Source organism: Xiphias gladius, chromosome 18, assembly GCF_016859285.1.
Source record: "Xiphias gladius isolate SHS-SW01 ecotype Sanya breed wild chromosome 18, ASM1685928v1, whole genome shotgun sequence".
Lineage (NCBI taxonomy): Eukaryota > Metazoa > Chordata > Actinopteri > Istiophoriformes > Xiphiidae > Xiphias > Xiphias gladius.
In genome coordinates, this window is record NC_053417.1 from 29366602 (window position 1) to 29389025 (window position 22424).

General features: G+C 40.3%; 1 protein-coding gene across 3 annotated transcripts in view; it reads right to left on the reverse strand.

The window, feature by feature from the left end:
* gripap1 (GRIP1 associated protein 1) overlaps positions 1 to 20874 on the reverse strand; it is a 54969-nt gene extending 34095 nt beyond the window's left edge. Inside the window, exons 1-14 of one of the 3 annotated variants that reach the window (XM_040151752.1) lie at positions 20688 to 20874; positions 16779 to 16845; positions 13981 to 14042; positions 13707 to 13733; positions 13144 to 13251; positions 12889 to 13051; positions 11646 to 11812; positions 11145 to 11184; positions 6371 to 6537; positions 3198 to 3245; positions 2957 to 2988; positions 2602 to 2649; positions 2099 to 2198; positions 1094 to 1171 (exon numbers count right to left, since the gene is read on the reverse strand). In XM_040151752.1, coding sequence (XP_040007686.1) covers positions 1094 to 1171; positions 2099 to 2198; positions 2602 to 2649; positions 2957 to 2988; positions 3198 to 3245; positions 6371 to 6537; positions 11145 to 11184; positions 11646 to 11812; positions 12889 to 13051; positions 13144 to 13251; positions 13707 to 13733; positions 13981 to 14042; positions 16779 to 16845; positions 20688 to 20735 — 1155 coding nt within the window. In that variant the 5' untranslated portion in view covers positions 20736 to 20874. The remainder of the gene's footprint in view (positions 1 to 1093; positions 1172 to 2098; positions 2199 to 2601; positions 2650 to 2956; positions 2989 to 3197; positions 3246 to 6370; positions 6538 to 11144; positions 11185 to 11645; positions 11813 to 12888; positions 13052 to 13143; positions 13252 to 13706; positions 13734 to 13980; positions 14043 to 16778; positions 16846 to 20687) is intronic. The other 2 variants (XM_040151753.1, XM_040151754.1) reach the window with 2 other exon arrangements.
* Between the last annotated feature and the right edge of the window lie 1550 nt (positions 20875 to 22424).

A 22424-nucleotide genomic window follows, 5' to 3' on the forward strand; every position in this document is an offset into this window, starting at 1 on the left:
GGGCAAGGGGGGCAGCAGAGAGACCAGAAGGAAGGACAGAAGGAACCAGAAGGAGGAAGGTACCCAAGAGTACCAATAAAAGTAAAAAATAAGCCCAAAAAAAAAAAAAAAACTCAATACCCAAAACAAGAAAAGGAGGGTATAATCAAACAGAGACACAACGAAAAGAACACAGACATATATGTGAAAAAAAGACAAGAATAAAAGAGGGATAAAGAACAGAGGAGGAAGGATAAGAGAAGAAAATAGCAGGTCAGAAAAACAGGTAGAGCAGCAGGCAGAGAAACAAACACCGGGCTATTCCACTGCCAAAGTGTTATTGGAAAACATATTTGTATTCTTCCTGTCATATGAAAGGGTTGGGTAAGAAAAATCAATCTTTATTATCAAGCTACGTCTCCCTCTCTCCACATAAGCATTTCTTTTGATTACAAGTCATTTGTTTTACCTTTGAAAACAGTTCTTAGAGAATATGGATCAATTTTTCAAGGGTAATTCACTTTGGCAGGGAAACATCCTCTCAGAAAAATTGACAGAACAAAGCAGGAGTTCCTACGGTCGTCAGTTTTCGCCACATTTTTCCCATCAGTCCTCCCTCCCTCCAGCCCTTCCCTTGTTTCCTGTTCTCATTCCTCCCCCTCCCCCTGTCCTTCCCTCGGACCACCTTCTTGGCTCTCAGGAAGAAAAATAAGTTTCTAAATCCGCATGCTTTACTTTTGGAGACAATACTATAGCTTTATTATTTACAAATGTGTGAAACTGTAGCTTGATCCATACATGTGTACTTAGCTTTGGCAATGTGTACAAGAACCTCTACTGTGGATAATAATCTAAAAAACTGTAAACTGAATTCTCAGTTTGACCCCAGGTGTGCCTTTTAATTGGCAGTCGTATTACATGTCAATTTTTCTACAATCCAGCTGTACCTGACATCTGCATATGTGTCTGCAAATTTGCCTGTTGGTAGGGTTTCTCTGCCCTTAGTCAAGGCTAACAGGCTCTTGCTGCAAAATACCAGGCTGTCTGAACATCAGGCAGCCCTTTACTTCTATTTAGGTCTTCTCTTGCGTGTGTGTTTGTGTTATCGTGTTACCTGGTCTTTCAAGGTGTGCAGAGCCAGTTCATGCTCTCTGTCTTTGCTCTGCAGTTGTTCTCTCAGTTCTGCTGTCATCTAAACAAAAACACAATCACAGGTTACTCAGTCTAACATCATTAGTAGGAGCAGCAGCAGTAGTTACAGTTGTTGTGGTTAACAAATTTTAGTCCTGTAGCCACAGTACAGGGAAGAGATTTTGATCCGGGCATATTTTAATGGGTCGGCATTAGCTAAAGTAACACTGATCAAAATCCGATCCTTACATTACTTCACTCTGCCGTGTTTTGTCCACCTCAGCCTGCTAGTGTTGCAGATCCTCTTCTTTGGGACAGCTGGGCTCTACTGTGCAACACCCCACTGCATAAGCCAGTGAAAATTAGCCTTTGTGAATGTGAAATATTATTTGGGCGCGACAGAGAGTGACTGTCTTTAGGGAGTGAGGTTGGAAAAATGCACAGGTTCACTAAGCTCCAATGCTAATAATCATAAACAAAGCAGAGTAGAAAACATTGAGCTGCGGCTTCTCATCTTTAGCTGGTGCTGATCGTCCCTTTCACCGGTGGTACGTCACATCAGCTGTCACTTTTTAATGTTAATTCTGTGAATAACTTGATGACAGGCCTAAATTAAACTTGGCTGTTGTTGGTTTGTGTGCTCTCTGCACGCCGCTGTCACTACTTTTCAAAGAGAGTTTTGTAAGGGAAGAGCTTCCAGTCTGAGTATTTCTTCAGTTCCAACAAATCCAACAGAGTGAGACTTTCTAGCGGATCACGTCACGTCACGTCACTGTCAGGGCTAGCATTCTCCCACAGGACCTTTCATTCATATCATATCAGTAATTTAAGCTTATAAACTTTATATCTGGATTCGGATTGGATACAAGGATTCAGATCGGGATCTGGGCCAAAACATCTTGATTGGGACACCCCTAGTACAGGGAAAAGTTCTTTTTGTTAAGTTATCATGCTAAGGATGTAATGCTGTGTGTTACTGAGGTCTGACCTGATTGGCTGCCATGAGATCTGACTGCAGTTTCTGGATGCGGATGTTCATGGCCTTCAGCTCCTCTTCTTTCTTCTGGTTGATCTCATCGATCTTTGTCCTGCAGAGGACAAACAAAACAAAAAAAAACAGGTCCACATCGGCCGTACAACACAACAAACAGCAGGAAAAAAAGCCACCACACAGCAAAAATCATGGACATCATGGCCTGTCAATACTGTGGTAACAGCGCTGTTGGCTATAGTAGCTGTAAAGTAGCTGTAGCTGTGGACAAGGTAGTAGTAGTAGTAGTAGCATTAGTAGTAGCAGCAGTAGTAGCATTAGCAGTAGTATCACAGTAGCATTAGTAGTAGCAGTAGTTGTAGCAGCAGTAGTAGCAGTAGCAACAGTAGTAGCAGTAGTAGTAGCAGCAGTAGTAGCAGTAGTAGTAGCAGCAGTAGTAGCAGTAGTTACACTGATAGCAGCAGTACAAGTCACAGTAACAGTTGAAGTGTATTTCTGACCTGCTGTCATTGTACAGAGCCTCCTTCTCTCCCTGCAGACGCTGAAAACTGCAGAAAGACATAAACAGAAACTTTACCCTCCATCAGTCTATGTTTTTATTTACATTCCAGTCTGATCTGTCTGAAGATTCAGTTGATACAAACAGATAAACTTGAAATAAACACTGTGTGACTGCTGTTCACTGTCAAACACCCAGTCTGACTCTATGAGATGTTCACTTTTACTTGCACACCCTCTGGTGGAGATGAACTGCAACTTCAACAAACTCACATCATTAAACCCGGTTACTCAAATGTAAAACTGGAGGAGAAGCGTGCTGTAAAAACTGCTGAGATCTGACTGAGGGTGTCTCACCTCTCCTGCTTCTTCTTTAACTTGTCAGACAGCTGGAGGAGAGACAGAGAGAAAGACATGAAATCAGAATTCAACGTTGCTTTTCATTCTTTAGAAACAATTTTGTTTTCATTACCGCTGCTCTAAATTCATGGTTTGTGGTCAACATAAACATCTATGAAACTCTTCCAGGGGTTCAATAGATTAACCAATCAATCACCGATACTTCCTGTGAGACTTCTCATTGTCTGGTAAAACTTACCTTTGTAATCTCTTCCTGCAGTTTGCTGATTTCCGCCTGTTTGGACGCCTGCAGGCAGACAGGAGACAGACTTTTAGTACCGTCTCAGACTCAACTAAACAACAGAGAAACACTCACTTTCCACTCTATAGGCCCTTCTCACTTTATTAGGTACACCTGTACAGTCGGTTTTGCCATAAAGTGGACTTTAACGATGCCTATCATGTCCAATTTTTTTGACACAGTCATAGAAACGTTAAGTCAATTCTACGTTAAAGCACCGAGGTCATAGTTGGTGACGGTGCATTGAATTCAGAGACGTTCCTGATATTCTGAGCCACTCGAGTTTGAAAACAGGGAGGACAACAAAAGGAGACATCAACACCGTCTTTAACTATGAGCTCAGTGATAAACACGTGACTGAATTTCCACATTTCCAACACTGTCAACAAAAACAGAACATTACGAGCTCGGTAAAAGCAGAATTAATGGCAGAGCAGTTGTACTGAATTTCATTAGACTGTAGCGGAGTACCTAATAATATAAGTGTATACTGACTGTGGACAGTACATTTCGTGTGAAGCTACATTTGAAAAGCTTTATTTCAGTGCAGCTCCAAAGACACAAAGTATTAGGCCTTTTTTCAGTACATTAGGTTCAAATTCATGTTTTTGAGAGTTCAAATTTGGCAACAGTAGGATGCAGTATGCAGTACTGTCATTTAATGTTACATACATTTATCAATGTTTATTACAGTGTGGTGAGATGTGCACATATAAGGAGGAATGTCCACAGAGGCAGCTCTGTTGTTAAATGAGACCAAAGTTTGTCTTCCAAAAGTTATTCCATCTTCTGTTTCCAAGTCTACAGAGACATCAGAGCCAGCGGTAACGCTGTACCCAGCTAACAGCTCCTCACATCTCCCAAAACATCACACGTTATTTTTCTGTATTAGTGTCTATTAGTGTCTGTATAACTCTCATACAGTCGACCAAATAGTCAAAGTCGAGACGGTAGATTTTGGGACAATATAAGAGCTGCAGAAGGAAAATTTCACAGTTATGCGTCCGTCTCAAAGTCTCGATTATCACCGAAGGTTGATGTCAAATGCATGCTGGGACAAACGTGTTGCCCAGGGTCTTCAACTGGGACAGCGCTTAGTCTGCTCTGGTGAACCGTCATCAGTCGAGGCCTGAGAACAGCCTATTCTCTCTAAACCCGAGGTTTAACAATATACAAAATATCTGCATACTGTGATTGTGGTTCAACAACTAGTAATCATGTACACAGCCCAGCGAAAGTGAAAACTACACCTTTTAGCTGATGTGACTTTCACAGAAACTGCAGGTAAAAAAAGAATATTTGAATTAATAAGACAGACTTGTTTTTCCCCTCCTCATATAGTCAATGTGTCCGATAAAATTGGAAACCAAGAAACTGCAATTATCTTAAGGTTCTGTGTGTTTCCAGTTGAATGTTTGGGAATATTTTAAAAAACTCTATATAATAAAAACAACAGCCTGGCGCGTGCTCCCTCCAGCTAGTGCTGAGTGAATATTGTGAAAAGGACACAAGATGACATGATTAAAGAGCCGCGGTCGTCTGTTGGTCTGGTACATGCTGACATTTCACCGCTGCTCACCAGCTGCCGTTTATGTTCCTGTCATGAATTAATTAGTTTCCTCTCTCGCACACAACATGTGGCCGTTTTCATGTTCTGGTCTCTCTGGTACAGTGGACTAACACTGGGCAGCAGCAATATACAGATGCTGCATTTGCACTCCTGGAAGTGATCATGAGAGGATGAGTCAGAAGCAGGTGCCATGACAGTTCTGTTTGTATTTGAAAATGTTTTTCTCTCTCAATATTTAGCGATATTTTAGCAAAGTATGTCTTTGTTTTTGTGCTTTTTAAAAAGCACTAGAACAGCTGCAGCCCTTCGATAGATACTAAACATACAGATTGTGTTATTTCCGTTATCTTTACTTTAAGGCCCCGGGGAGGTTTTGCAACAGTAAAATAAATCAGCAATGCTAACAATTAAGTGTTTGGATTAATTTATTTGGTATTTTAGGGCATTCTCATCTATATTGGAACGGGAAATGGAAATTTAGACAAACAGCTGCTGAACCCGCTTTTTTAATCAAATTTTGGTGCAGTCAGACCTGCAGGATCAAGTAACGCACATAGGCCCAAAAGACGTCATTACAAAAGACGTGTCTGTAAAACGGTGAAAAACATTTTCTGAGCATCTCACACACAGTAATCATCAAATCCTTTTGTGCAGTTCATGTGTGTGGGGAGTCGGCCAGCATGTTCAGGAGGACGACTCTGGTGAACAAGCTCTCTGGGCCAAAAAATGCAGAAGCCTGAAAAAAACATTTGTGGACCTATGCACCCAGTTAACCGTGTCCAGTTCTCTTAAAACATCCATGGATTACACTTCAGAGTGGTTGTTTAGTAATAGTTTCACGATGGAAACCACTTCAGTGACAGCAGATATCAAAACCACAACAACACAAGACAAAAGTGTGTTTTTTTTTCCTGATTTTTCATGGCTCACGGGCTCATGTGACAAGACTGAAGTAGAAAACTATGTACTAATTATTAAACCAACACCAGACCGAAAAGCGGTGCTTCGCTGTCCTCTCTGTTTCACCTCCGACCACAGCCAGCATCACTGATGGGTGGAGTTGGTTGTGGGCAGATGGCCACACCCAACAGTGATGTCACCAGGTCCTGCAGTACACCTGTACTTCACTGCAGCCAGGTGACAAGTCCAACCGCTGGAGGTCAGCAAAGACAAGATGGTTCTGGGCTGTTGAACTGCGCTTTTTCTTGGTCTGTTAGGTTTGTTGTTTTAACAGGTTTTCAGCGATTAACTGGTCAGACGAGTTTAAAAGTTTTAACTCGGTCACTGATCTTTTTCTTCACCTGACAACATCAGGCCATTTAGCTAATATTTTGCAGGATAAAAGCAGCGCTAACAGCGCTACTTTGTGGAGGACATTGTGAGTATTCCCTGACTGAGTTACGATGATCTAAAGCACTTCAAATACTGTGCAGTGTGGGGAGGCCATAATTTGCAGCATATAGTTGTCCAGCTGCCTTCACTCGCTAATATGTGTTCTCCTGCTCAGTGTGTGTCATGTCAGGTCTTATGTCAGGTGTGTGTGTGCGCGTGTGTGTTGTACCTCGACGTTGTGGATCTGCTCCCTCAGCAGCCTCTTCTCCTCCTGCTCGGTGTTCAGTGCCATCTCCAGCTCTGATCCAAAGCAGTGAGTTATTGGACAGAGAGCAGCCGACCAGCCTAGCGCTGCCTGCTTAGCTACAATCTTCTCTACGCTCTTCTCTGACAGGCCTAAAGGGGGCGCCGCACACAGCAGGGGCAGTCTGTTAGGCCAGACACACACTACACAAGCTCCTCACTCTACATGATGTCTGAAAGCTTTTCTCTGGAGGGTTTGACCAGGTCAGAATCAGGGATTTTCTGGCTGAGCTGCCAAGTCAATCACGTCTGTGAAACATCGCGGTGTACTGGTTTACTGGGGTGCGTTCACTGACAGCACATTTATCTGAGCTCCGCTACGTTCCCTCCTTCAGGTCAGTTTGGCTGAAAACGCTCACACAATCACTTCATTTGCAAGTTACCATAACGAACATTTTCTGACACATTAAAGTACACAACAGTATCCTGTGCAGCTTGACCTGCGGTAGCGCTAAGAAGCAATGATTTAACAAGTGGGTCGCTGTTTGTCTAGAAAACTCCACGGTGTTTAGTTCACTTGTGATTAATTAGGACTTTCTTTGTCTGTTTTGTTGTTGTGATATTTCTGATTTATCTGGTAATAAGGAACCAAACAAACAGATCGTTAATGTCAATCAAAGTCTGACATTCACGATAATTTAACACTGAAAACATCGTTTGCTTCGAAAAACTTACCTCTTGCAGACATGAGGCTTTGTATTTACTATTAGAATTATTAGTAACACAGTACCTCGATTTAAGTGCAGATACCAAAATGATTTTTTGATACTTTAATGTGATGTTTTTGATGTTTTCTTGAGTTTAACAAAAGTTAAATGTTATGTTATCTTAATAACATACTGGCACGTTTTAGCTTTAAATCAGGAACTGTCAGCAAGATTATGAACCTGAGCTGACTTTCAGTAATCAACAGTTTGGATACTCCATGCTAGAGATGCATTTCAGTCAGTTGGATGTCCAGCCCAGTGCAGACATTAAATATTTACTTAGAGTTTGATCATTTACATCATTTTTTAACCTTCACACCAGCTCGACGCGAGGTAAGTGTTCAGACTGATATATACGCACACTGGTGATCAATGACACTGGCAATCACTGCATTAGAGGTCAGGAGGCGAGAAATAATAACCGTTGGAAACATGACCATATGACCTAACAGGTGACAATTAACTTCTCTGCACTTTCACACTTTAAAAAAACAAAACAAAAAAACAACAAAAAAACAAAACAAAAACAAAAACAGACAAATTCCTGAACTCCGCCACCCATCAAATATTAAGACTGCAGTAATGTTCATTTTTATAATCAAGTCAATGATCACTTATGCAGCTTTGCCAGAAAATACCCGACTTAGGAGCCTAAACTCATACATCAGGGTGAAATCTTGATATTTCTTTAAAGCCTCATTAACTTTTCTTCTGCTAATGTTGAGAGTTTATCAGTAAAGCAGCTTCAGTTGTTCTTCACTGGGTCAGCTTGTAGTGTGTGTCTGCCCTGAGCCATCTAGCTGCTCTACGCTTAAACAAAGGCAGGCTGCGGGTTCACCGTAAGATCTGAAATAAAACTCAAATACTGGCCAGGTCGGGTACTGTAAAGGTCACAGATTAAAGCCTTTCTGCAGACGAGGTAAAAAGTAAACGGCTAATATGTGAGAATTTACGGTGGCGAGCACCATAAAGGGCCACACTGGTGGGTTCACATGCTTTAATCTATTATTAGGAGAACTATTCCAAGAATTTTCCTAAACATTCATCAGCTTTTAGACCGATTTCCTTCCTTCCAGGCAGCTGTTAGTGTCATGTCATTTCTATGAAAATCAACCTGCAGAGACTGTAATCAATCACAGTCAACGTTTGATCACCTTTACCTTTGGTCCAAATTATGTTGTCATTGTTCGTTAATGCAGCTTTTAGCAGGTAAAGTTCTAAAAAACACAGTCTCTATAGTGATGCGTTCAAGGACACTGGCATCTAACACTAAAGTTGTTTGAATGAAATAACCGGAGCTTTTTTTGCGATGGTCAAAGAAGGGATGGTGTGTATGGAGTTGGAAATCACCACCATTCAGCGAGTTTGTTAGTTTTGGTTTGATTTTCTCATGTAAAAATACAAATAAATAAAATGAAACCTGTTGTCAATTGATTTTCTGCCAATCAACTAATCAATTGACTGTTTCAGCTCTATGGAAGATTTAAAATACCTAAATAAAAAGAAATCAAAAACAAAGAAAGCTGAATACAATACAGATTGTTATATGTATCGATTTTTATGAATGCTTTTACTGTGGCATGATTACATGATAATGATATTTGAAAGGACAATTATTTACTTTCTGGATGAATTGTATTTCATTGTGACGTGAATTTTCTATGCCACATTAAAATCAAATCACATTTAAAAGTTAAATAACTGTCCTTTTTTTCATTTAGCTATCACACAATAAACAGGAAATGTATATATTTCACTTTTGTTCTGATTTAGGCATTTTAAATGTACAACTTCCTGGACATGTCTCTGTGTCAATATCTAGCTGTAAGACCTGAAATGAGGTCATTTGTTGTAAAATTGTATTGTATCAACTTGCTTTTGTTTTTTGTGTGCATCAAGTGTGTTCTTTAAGAACTGAACTGATTGTTCAGTGTATAAAATGTCAAAAAAATAGTGAAAAATGCAATCCTACGTTATTCGCTGAAGCCCAGTTTAACATGTAAAAATAGCTTTTTTCCTGACCAACAGTCAAAAACCCAAAGATGCTGAGTTTACTGTCAAAGAAAACTGAGAAAGTAGTAAATATCCCCACTTGAGAAGATTTTTTTTGGAATTTGTGCTTATAAAACAAACAAACAATGTTGATTAACTGTTGATTGTGATGGATTCTTTTTTTGCAGAAAGTTTCAACTCTCTGCAGGTTGATTTTCAAACAAACCAGTTTGGTCTTTTAGGGATTCGATGACGTTAGTGTGCAGATGAAGGACATAAATAAGTAAATGAAGCCCGGCCATCATTTTAGTTCGCTGAGGTGCTCGCTACAACACTTTAGTGCAGTGTGCATGTTAAAGCGTAACTCTGGCGGTATTCTATATTTTCATTCTAATCAACAAATCCCATGTGCAGATCAACACCCCAGTATTGTGTGTGAGTGTATCACAGCCGGATGCATCTGATTCCTCTGAGCTGTAAAAACACATCAGTGAGTCTCACTGTTGCACCGGGCGACATGTTCCTTCATCACCATGTAAACACACACACTGTAGTTTATTTAGACTCAGTCCTACACACACACACACACACACACACCGTCCTGCTGCCCCAAAATACCTACTACAGCACTAAATGTGAATTAAGTCGCTGCTGAAAATAGTCCCAGACAAATGCAACGTTTCCTCCGGTTTGTGTGATAAAAAAACTACAGTGAGCAGCTGTTTTAGAAAAATGAAAATGTATGTCTGTGAGATGTTTTTAAAAATTTACGTCTTCAGCAGGAACCAATAAGGCTCAGAGCTGAGGGCCAGAGACAGAGGAGGGAAGTCAGAAAGTGTAAAAGACGAACTAACACACTGTTGGTTGGAGTCTGCACGGGATATTTGATGACTATAAGAAAAATATAAAATAGCACCAGACTGATCGTTTGAGTTGATATCAAACAGATTTCTCTCAAAGCCAAACACCAACTATAAAAACCGGCTGTATGGTTTAATCATGAATTTGGATGAATGATTTTATATGATGCTGAAAAATAATCTGAAAAATCAAAATAATCTCACAAAATTGAAAAAAGAAATGCGATATTCAACGTACTCCTTTAAAGTAAATCTGAAAACAGTTTGTGTTTAGTGAAGGCTTGAAGAGAATAAAGTCAAGTCAGCAGAAAGCAAAGTTTATTGTGGCTTTAAGGAAGATAACTCCTGTTCCTTTTCATGCAAAATCCAAATGGTTCACTGGCCTATAGCTCGACTAATAACTGAAGCATTTCACGATTACAAAAAACAAACATGGAGGAGGACAGTGAACGTGATACAGAACGGGGTCATTCCGAACAGGAGAAGGACTCCGACCAGAAAAAACGAGAAGCTCGACTACTTGTTATATTTTATATATTTAGATCGTGAGCCTTATTTTGTTGCTATAGTTGAAAAGGCCTGTATTAATTTTGATCTGCTGCTACAATTCTGCTGTTTAAGAGTATTGTATGTTTGGTTTTGATATTTTTGACCATATTCACATTTTAGGCCTGTATTTATTTTGTCCGCAACTATAGTTGAAAAGTGTTTTCTATTTACCTTTTTATATTTTATGTATTAATATTTTAGATTTTTGTACATGCTTAATAGAAAATTTGCACAAAGATTCTGAATAAAAGGAGAAAAATAATCAAATATGGGTAAATATATTTTATTTGTTGTGTATATAATTCAAAATGTAATAAGAAATAGGCCTTTTCCATGTGGTCATTTTATATGAACTATTTATTCAATGAATTTACAGAAAATGTGCTATATCGTGATATGTTTTGTCATCCGGATATGAAATGAACTATATCGGGAAGCGAAATTTCGGTCATATCGCACATTGTATGTCTATTATTATTATTTTTTTTTTTTCCCCCCATCAGACCAGAGAATTACTGAATATCACATGGAAGAACAGGAGTTATTCTTTTAAAGGGAAATTCTGTCTAATAGGTAAGAAAAAGAAATTCACCATGTAGCTGTTTCTCTGTCTGTTCCAGTTGAGCCTCCGTCTGCAAACAAAAAGGTGAAAACAAAGGTAATTACATATTTAAAATACAGACACATATTTACAGTATGTAAATTATCAAATTAAATTCTGGTATTCCCCAACCTGGGTGTTACACTCACTTTTTTTTTCCCCCATCATGGCTACTTGTCATGATAACGTTTCACTAACCATCCGTATTGAGGAAATTTGAGAAACATGGACTCCAGCAAAATTGTTGAATTTTGGGACAATCTGTAGAGGTAATAGCCCTGATCTGTATTGGTCTTGCTGGAGTCTGCATTTCCCACATTTCTATATCACAGAGGGTGAGTAAAACATAACAAAATCCTATAACATGATAAAATCCATTTTGTCAGCAACACTACTACAGCTGAATGTAGGGCTGTGTTATCATAATAAAATAGGAACTGTCAAAACAAAAGACTGGATTGTAAAAAAAGAAACTCTGTCTCTGTCAATCACCTCTTCCAGTCTCTCATTGGTTCCCTCTGCCACTGGCTCCTCCCCTCCCCCTGTGACATCAGAGACTCCGTTTGCACTGGCTGACCCGTCGGTCCCCGTGGTAGCGCTCTGGTTGCCCTGGGCGACCACCTGTCTCTGCAGCTCTTTGTGGTAGCGCTCCTGGAGGGCTGGAGGGGAACCACGCCTCAGTATAAGATCGTATGTGAACAGCTAAACACACACATTTACACATAACACAAGTCTTTGTTGTGGTGTGCCCCAAGGTTCTTTACTCGGTCCTCTTCTTGGTGATTCCTTGGGCAGATATTAAGCAGTTTTAAGGTGGACTTAAGATCTGTGAAAACCTTGAAAAAGAACCCACTTTTTTATTTATGATTAATTCTATTTATGCTTTGGTTTTTTATTGTAAAGAAATTTGTGGTATCTGCTGCTGCGACAATTATTTTCTTGATTAGTCTCTTCATCCATTAATTGTTTGGACTATAAAACATCAGGAAATAGTGAAAAAATGTCTATTCCAGTATCCCAGAGTCCAAGGGGATTTCTTCAAATGTTTTATCTGGCCAACAGACCAAAACCCAAAGATATTCAGTTCACTTTAGTGTAAGGTCAAGAAAAGCTTAAGTCTCACATTTGAGAACCTGTAACCATGGGAATTTTTGTCATTTTTGCTAGAAAAATGACGAACTATTAATCATTTTATCAAAATAGTTGCAGGTTCATTGATTGTTTGATCGACTAATCGTTGCAACTCTTAAAAAAAAGAAAATAAATCAAGACCAGGTTAAAACTTAGCATGTGGCTGGACCGCCCTTTATCTGCTTGCTCCTCTCCTACTATCTGTGCTCACATATACAGTAATTTAATCCAGCTGAATTCCCAATAAAGCTGCTCTCATTTACATGTTTTTCCTTTTCCGTTGTCAGACAACGGAATAAGTATGAAATAGTGACCAGCAGTCACTTCCAAGACATTTCCAAGCTGCTGCTCTGCTGCTAAAATCCTGGTTTTATAACTGAGACGTCGTCTGACAGAATCACCAGACACAGGAGTTAAAGACGACGGCTGAGCTGAGATTTCAGGTGTATTTACCAGTAAAATGATCAGTCAGAGAGAAATAAGGAAGCTCAGTCACGTGTTTGTCAGCTGTCATGTTGCAACTTGAATGAGACGCAGGCGGAGGGAAAGCCTGACCTCACGCTTGCGGGTCCAGACAAATACATCAGTACAAACAAACAAATACCTTTCATTTTCTTCTGGAGGGCGGAGTTTTCAGCCTGGAGGCGAAGGAGTTCTCCATCAACAGGACTGGAAGCAGGGTTGGGCGGGGGACTGGAAGCAGAGGCTCCTCCTCCCTCCTTCAGGCCCTGGTTCTCCTGTTCCAGCTGTTCGATCTGTGTACACAACTGGGAAAAACAACGATATTATAAATCTTATCAGACGCGACGTGTAACATTTATACAGTGTGCTGTATTACACACAAAAACTCCAGATTTACCTTGGAGAGTTCAGTCATCAGCGTGCTGTTCTGTAGTCTGAAATCTTCCTCCTGACTGTGGAGTTTCCCCTGAAGCATCTCATTCTCACTCAGCAGCGCATCCACCTCCTACAGTAAAACAGCGTGTATGTATGAGGGAGACCAGGCTCTAACCAGCAAAATGTGATACACTGAATAGTGGCCACTAGTATGATTTGATTCAGTTAATTAGTTTAGATACATTTTTCTCAACTGTCTTACAGTTACAACGAAAGCTGCGGGAATATGTGAGATGAAGAATAAAAGCCTAGAATTCAAAAGAGTACAGGTTTAAAAATATTTTTTATATTTTTAGGTTTAAAAAGTAAACTAGAAGAAATACATTAAGCAAAATGTATTGAAAGTCTGAAGGTTGAAAATAGGTATTGGGAATATAAATATTAAAATATTAAAATGATCCTAAATAGATTTACAACAATGTTGAATAAATTAATTTTAAACAATGACTAGACAACTGTGTGTGTGCAGACAGGTGATGAACAGTAGAAGGTGCTACTGATCAGTGTAAATCTGAGGTAACTCACCTGAGCTTTCTTGCTCTTATTCAGAGCCTGAGGAAACACAACAAAAACACATGAAAATAACCATTGACAGCTGGTCAATATGAGCAACATTTAATCTGCTATCTGACAGAGCTGACAGATAATCTGAGAATAACTGCTTGTGTCACGAGGTTTATGTCAAGTGAATATAAAATATTCTGGAGTCAAAACTGCACATTCAGATGGAGCAAATCTATTTCTGTACCAAACGACTCCAGAAAAGGTTAATTATTTATAATTATTAAACATTTGTTACCTTCTGTGCTTTGACAAAATCTCTTTCCAAAACCACATTCCTCTGACGGACGGCGTTCAGTTCTGAAACACACGTCATCAACACCATAAGTACTGGGGATACACATTTTAAACTATGGTTAATTGATTTTCCAGCCACTTTTTAAATCAGTAATTAATCCAGTTTGTAAAATTCAAAATACATGTTTTCTCTCGAAGAAACGCTGAACAGTTGACATGGGCTGTTTTAAAAGGCAAAACCTGAGGAAATCAGGTGATTCAGGTGTTTGAATCATAAATGACATAAACACGTGAATCTTTTGCTTCATGAATAATTACATGCAGGTGAGGTGAACTGGAGACTGTAAATCGTCTGCAGGTGTGAGTGTGATTATCTCTCTATGTGTGTGATAGACTAGATGGACCGTTGTGTACTTTGCCTCTCAACCCGGGCATGCTGGGGTAGGTTTCAGCCCTCTACAACCCTCCAGAGCTTGTAAATACTTTTAATTTTAGCTGCTTTTAAAACGTGAGCAGAACAACGTACATCGAAAAGCTGCTAGCTGAATAAATTCTCGGCCAATTCCTTGATTAATGCTTTTTAAAAAGACAGTAATTACTTTCTGTCTTTTGACTTTTGAAATGGAATAATAAAGACAACTAGTGAGAGGTAGTGCTGGGCGATAGCTGAAATTATGATCGGTCTTTTCTGTTATTTGTACACAAAATCTCATTTAAAATCATCAAACTGATGTTCAAACAAAGGTCTGTGCTCTGCTGTTATGCACTACATGACACCAAACTTTTTTACATGTGTAATACTAACATTTTTCAGCTAATTTGTTAAGTTTTACATTACAACTGACTCTGAATCATTCATTTGAAATGATTCATTTTCAACAGCTAGTTGTAAAATGGAAACACGATAGGATCGTATTAATATTGAAATATCACCCAGCACTGCTCACAGTGAGCAGGCTAGATAATGGATGGGTTGATGTTGACAACATCAGAGTGAAGATTGGTAAAAAAGGAACATTAAATGAAAGGCTGTGCCTCCTGCAGTTCTGTTACTGTGTATGTGTAGCTATTAAGTAAAGGCTAAACTCTACGTGACAGCCCGTCTGTGTGGTGAACGTTGTTTTTATTTTCTGAGGCATGAATCTTGACCAAGTCAACTAACTTTTGTCATAACCAGACAAAGCACGTACAGATACTAAAAAACCTTAGGTCACTTTTGAGAAAAAAGTATCGCCGCTTCAGTCTCGACCATGATTGTTTTGAGACTATAATTAACATCTATGTATCCTAATAACAGATATTATCAGTTATCACGGTGTCGCAGGTTATTGCCACAGCAGCTTTGGCCAAGTCTTACTTTTAACAGTATTTTACAACTGCTTTGGTTAAACTTTCACAACAGATTTTCAACTTACAAACCATTTCTTCACACACACACAAAAAAAAAACACTAGTAAATCACATGTTCAGCACAAGTTTAAATGCTTATGACTAAACATGCGCATCACTGAATAAATTCAACATGTGGTTTCACACATTTCTCCATGACCTTAGGCAAAGAAGCATCATTGCAGCATAATTAGTCATCACTCGGCCGGCACAGCAATACTTTTCTTTCCTGTTTTTACTGTAAAATGTGGTAATGGACTCACTTTCTGTTATTGCCGCGTAAAGTGCGGTTCGTGATTTCCAAGCGGTAAGAATCACATTAACCCCCTGCATTTCTGATAGTTAAACCTGTGGTTGATTGCAGAAAAATAAAAGGAGACTGATGTGGAGACAGCTACAATCATCATTTCACCTCACATATCTGTATTTAGACTAATACTGGATATTCAGCAAATAAAAATCAAGATTTTCAAAAGGAAACTATCACTCAACATGATTTCAAATTCTTATTTCTGTGCACAGAAATTTGCACATTTTTTCTTGTTGCTGTTTTATTTTTAGTAACTTTTGTAACCTTTAAAATAACATTTAATAACTTAAATCAGGTAAAGTCTTTGAGCTCTTTTGCATGAAAGACCTGAATACAGCAGGAGAAACAGAACAGAGATAAAACACAGCCAGTCGCACATTTAAAGCACATCTCTCTAAAAATGTTCAAAATTTAAAGTTTATATTCATCAGTGGTGGCACATAACGAAGTACATTTACTCAAGTACTGGACCTTACTGGAGTATTTTTATTTCCTGCTACTTTATATTTCTACTCCACCACATTTCGGACACACAACATGTCTCCCGTGAGGGGAGGATGGGTAGAGGCCTTTCTTTGATATTGTACAGACCTAAAACATGTTGATGTCGATACTGGGGCTGAAACGATTAGTCGATTAATCTATTAGTCAATCGACAGAAAAATAATCGGCAACTATTTTAACAGTCGAATCGATTTGTCGTTTCAGTCATTTTTCTGCTTCTCTTTGTCATATGTCTCAGTAAACTGAAGCCCTTTTCTGACAAAACAAGACATTTGAAGACATCAGCTTGGATCCTACAAAGTTAGGAATGGCATTTTTTCTACTTTTAGAAACAGACCAATTGATGAATCAATTCAACCAGACAATAATCAGCAAATGAACTACTAATGAAAATAATAGTTTTGTGTTTTTCTCTTTCTTCTTTTCTGAGACTGTACCTTACTTGTGTGACGGCATTCAGTCTAACTTGTGTTATATTCCTGTGCCCTTTCCAAATTAAATGTGAAAAGTACATTTTAGAAAAAGCACAAAGCGCCTTAAACCCAAACATCATCATCATCATCAGTAAACAAAGAAAGTACAGAGAGGTGTTTTACCAGCCGTGTTCTTCCTGAGATCATCAGAGAGCTGATAGTTCTGAGTCCGCAGTTCCAACAGCTGAGCCTGCGCACACACACACACACACACACACACACACACACACACACACACACACACACACACACACTTCACATTATCACCTTATATCATTATTATCATTATCATTCCACCTCATGTTGAATTACCTTGCCTGCTTTCTGCTCTTTTAACTGAATCAATAATTCAAGGTGAGGAGTGAAAAGACTCCCGGTGAGGCGGGACAGCTTCACAGCTAGCTCCTCACTTGGCCTTTGAGTGAAATGAACTGTAAACATTATCTAGTGTGAACAGTGTCGAACAAACAGCTCAGTGTGTTTCACTACATGTCAGAGAGACAGATGAAACACACAGACTCTATCAGAGTTTTAAATGTGAGCTCCTGGTGTCGTCCGGCAGAGATATCCCGAGGGCCGATCTGGGCATATTTGTTTTAAAGGATAATATTCAGAATCTGATCCTTTTCTTTTTTTGTTTTGGTCATTAAAGGTTTTATTTGTTTTAATATTTGGACATTATACAACAATACAGATAGTAGAAATGTTAAATAGCATAATAAAAAACCAAATACACAGCTATAAACAAGAAATGGCAGTCAAAAAAAAAACAACACTGGTAACCAGACATTCCTTCATATTCTGTTGACTGGTACCTTGTACTGCACCATTCATGTATCGTGCATCAGATAATTGTGCCCGATTTGGTTAGTTTTGCTTTGGACATTCTTTACCCTGGCAATCGAGTTTTCAAAAGAAGCGGTCTGTGTCATGAGTTTAGGCCACTCTGTACACTCTGATCTATGAGGGCACTTCCAGTTACATTAAATCAGCATGGCTGCTATGATAAAACCTGTTACTGCAGCCCAAACTTTGCTTTAGTTCGCCCTGCTAGCGTGAGAGATTTATCCCCTAACGGACACATTTGCGGGGATACTGGCAGAGGTTGTTTGAGCCACTTTTCAAGGTTTTTTTTCGGTATCTCTTTCCAAAAAGCCAAAATCCGATCCTCTCTTTGCTGTGCTTTACTGTGTTTTGTCCACCCCGGCTCGCTGGTGTTGCAGCGCCGCTCTCCTGTACAAGAGCCAGGCCCTACACTGCGAGCATTAGGCTCCACGTCAGAGCTAAAAAGAAGAAAAGGAAAAAAAACACTGATTTGCTGAACTCTGATGGTAATGATTACCATCAGATTACCTCTAATGGTAATCATTACCAAAGCCCAGTGCAGAAAACCTTCAGGCAGCAGCTTCTCATGTTTATCCGGCGCCGATGTCACTTTCACCGGTTAAAAATGACAAACAGCACCGGAGGCAGGTCATATCAGCTTCACTAATTAATGTTAATTCTGTCAGTTACTTGATGAAAGGCCAAATGAAACTGGTTATCTTTTTGTGTGTCTGCATGCTGCCAAAGATCATTTGTGAGGCATGAAGCTCCACTCTGCAACACCACTGTAAATCAGACTGGACTGCGTGTTTCTGTAGTTCCAACAACCCCAGCAGAGTGAGACGTCGTCTCTCCACAGGATCAGGAGTCACTTTCTCCAGTTAAACCTTCCTGTACATCAGATCAATAATTGAAGCTGATCAGCTTTACAAATCTTGAACCTGGAGTATTTGCAGCTCTTGGAAAATAAGGCTTGTCAGATTCAGTATCTACAGCTAATCTCAATGTGTCAGATACACATTTAAGTCAAGATTTAGTAAGATTAGGTATTTGATCTGACTTGGTATAAACAGATATCAGAGGAGTCCCTGAGGATCAGGACCAAAACAAAAAACTTGAACACTGTGCGTGTCCCGATCATACAGTGATAAAGAAGCACCTAATTTTTCACGTTGCCAACAGGACGAACAATACCGGGACCCTGAAACTAAATTCAGCCATAATTCATTTTATTATTTTCACCTGTGATTTTCTTATTGTCACATGTCAAAATGTCTGTTGTGAATTTCATGACTTTGTGAAAATAGTTTCTAATGCACCAATCTGGGTATGTGTGTATGTTGTATGTGTGTGTGTGCCTGGCCCTAATCGACCTCATGTTGAATGGTAATGTGAGTTTCCAAGTTGTTGTTTTTTTTTTAACCTAAATTAAAGTAAGTTGTATGTGGTGTGAAGCCCGCTGGACAAATCCATCTGCTGATTGTGAACCGTTCAGGAATTGATCTGATCTAATAATCCATCCGTATAAGCAAGTGTGTAAGGCACATGTCTGTAAATCACATGGAAACAACGAGATGTATGCCCATCAGCACGAGAGTGCAGGATTTTACCGCCATCAATCAGTCATAATCAGGTAAAACTGCTGTGTCTTGTGTGTATCCTGCTCTGTGTTCATTAAGTTCATTAAAGCAGTAATGACCCCTGGAATATTAGAGTAAAAGCCGCCTCTTTTCTGTCCAGAGTCTACCCATCTGTCACTATTCATAACATACACATCTGCAGCCTAATAATATTAATAATTGCTTCTATTTTGTTAGTTCAACACCAGAAAACAAATGTACACAGTCCTGTTTTCCCCACACTGTCAACTGTCATACTTCATATTTAATTCTCCTGGTTTGTTTGTAAAAAGTCAGTGTGAAGACAAGCAGGACCAGAACTAACAGTAATAATAGTAATTGAGTAATAAACCAAATGAGCTGAGCTACAGGTGAGAACGCAGCCTGAAATCAATGAGCGTAGATAAAATAGAGTTGTGATGAGTTGTAATGATGATTGAGGAGCAGAGCTGAGGTCAGTACAAGCCATGATACCAGGTCCACGGTTAACACACACACACACACACACACACACACACACACACACACACACACACACACTGAGGAAGGCAGAGCCTGAGACGTCCGTGTGTGTGTGTGTGTGTGGTCGAGGAGTGTGTTGGTACTGGTTTATTTACATGAATCAAAATGTAAGAGTACAGCTGGAGCAAGAGACTTAACATAAAGGCATCGAATAGAGATGTTTCCTTCCACTGTTTTGAATATTAAAAACCCCTCTCAGTAAAGCAGCAGCACAACCCGCAGCCTCCGTAATGACCATTGAGCCGAATCGGCACCTCTCCGAAACACTTTCAACACAAACTGAACATCACAGCCTTCTTTACTGTTTGGACCCCGCCGCTTTAGTTTTATCGCGGTGAACCCAACAACCCGCAAATCCTTCGGTGCGTAAACGCCGCCAGCGTCTGCCCTCGGCAGGCTAACAGGTGTCGGTGGGACTGCACTGAGCTGACTCCCAGCTCCTCCTCTGCCTCGTCTCGACACAGCGAGCGTCTCACTGAGAATACGAGGCTTTCGTTTATGTGACTGATGCTGGAACTTTACTGTCACCGACGGACGACACACAGCGCTGGGCGTGTTAGCCTGCCTCAGACCCCATGACTCTCATCAGGGCGAGTGTCCCGTGGCTGCGAACTTGTCAGCTAACCGACAGGCAGAAATAGCCGTTAGCAGCAGGAAGCTAAATCCAGCCACTTTCTCTCTCGGTGCTTTAGCCTCATCCAGGGGAGGAGGCTAAACTAAGCTAGGCTAAAATAGACTAAGCTAAGCTAGCCCCGACTAACAGCTGGGGACACCGCGCTAGCATACTGCGGTGGACTCTCAATGAACGCTGCTCCTTGTTCAGTTTACTGTCTACCCGAATAAAATCCCAGCTCAGAATGACGGACACCTCCCTGACATTAATAAATTAAAACCGTCAGCCCACCACCCCACCCCGAGCTAGCGCTGTACACCGTTAACTACTCTCACCCTTTCACGGTTAGCAACAGTGAGCTAACGCCCCTGACAGGTGTTCCTCGCAGCACTGACAGCTCCCTGTGTGTGAGCCCACCGACGTGAAACAACAGCCGTCGTGTTTTTTTCTCACCTGCATCCGATGAAACTCCTCCTCTGACAGAGCCTGCGACATGGCCATGTTTACCTGTGCTGCTAGCTGGCAGGCTATGCTAGCGGAGGAGACGGAGCAGCTAACGGAGAGGACAGGAGAGCAGCTCAGAGCAAGAAGTCGAGCGGAGGTCTCACTCTGACGCTGTTTCCGCGAACCGAGAATGATCTACAGTGTTGTCAGCAGCCTGGGCCAAAGCGGTGACGTGACAAACACGTGACCGGACGCGATCGTCAGGCATCGTGTTGATAGAGGAGGTAACTGGAGTTGGACTGTTATTACAGTTTGAATATAAACTGTATGTGAGACTATACAAAACAATGGTGGAGACAGGTCTGGCTATGTGAGACCGCAGCTTGACTAATGTTGGGTTTTTTAAAAAGCGTAACATCATTATCAGCTCGCTGGCTAGCACAATATAGGCTAGTGACGCCGAACTAATCCTCTCACTGAATCACACATTGTCTGCACTTTCTTTATCACCGATGCATTTGCAGCCTATTAAACCTGCACAGCTTGGGCTGCGTCCACAATGGCTGCAGGAAATGAAAGCTCAGCTTAGCTACGTTTTCGTGGCCGAGCCCATAAGAGGAGCCTGACCTCTGCCTGCCCTGCAGCGTTTCGAACGCGGCTTCATTTGCTCGGGACAAGTAAGTAAACTAAATCATTCAAAACACAGACTGCTTGTGTTCATTCGCCTATGTTGCTCGGTGCCACGCCAATCACAACCTGCTACATCCACGGCATCGTCTAATACCACTTAGCTCCATGTTTGGCTGACTGACGCGTACAATTCTCAACATGAACAGATTATTCATAAAGTCGGTGTAACATTTGATCGTGTGTTAGCATAACCCTCGAAACGAGCCTCAACTTAGCCGTGCAGATTCTAAAAAAACATTGTTTTTGTTTTTTTTATGCCGGGAGCAGGTCATTTGTTGACATTAGCCAACTCCATTTCTAAGCCAACGTTAGCTAGTGTTGCGCTCCGTCGGCGCTGTAGGGGAGCGGAAGAGAGGCATTGAGGCGCGGTACTCGGAAGCGAGCATAGACGTCACGTCCTTCGGCTTTTCCCAGAAAAATTCGTCCCGAGTCCTTCACGTAGAAATCGGTCCACAGGCCGTTAAAGGCGACCGAGAAAGTCGAGTAAAGTCTCAATTTTTTAAGTTACGTCACAGTCTGTTCACAAATTCCTACACATAGTGCAAGAAAAGGTAAAAGTTAAAATACCATAAAAGTCCTGTATTCACAATGTTACAAAAAAAGTATTATCAGCAAAATTTACTTATCAAAATTAATTAATTCATTAGGCAGAAACACTCCTTTCACTCCCGAGTGTTATACTAGTATTTATACATTACTGAATATAATTACTTTACGTTGTATTTGTAATGTGTAGCCAATTTTAGGTACTTTATACACTACTCAAAGCCCTGTGTCATATTTTATAAGATCCCCATATGTTTTCCATCTAAAATCTTAATGTGAAAAGTAAATAGTAACTAAAACTGTCAAATCAATGTAGTGACGTCAAAATAGCGATATTTCTCACTGAACTGTTGTGGTTGTAGAAGTATAAAGTTAAAATAAAGCAGAAAATACTCAAGTGAAGTACAAGTACCTCAAACTTGTACTCATGTAGGCTACAGTACTTGAGTGAACGTATTTAGTTACATTCCACCACCTTGAGTACAGGGGCAGCCTCCTTTTGAAACCATT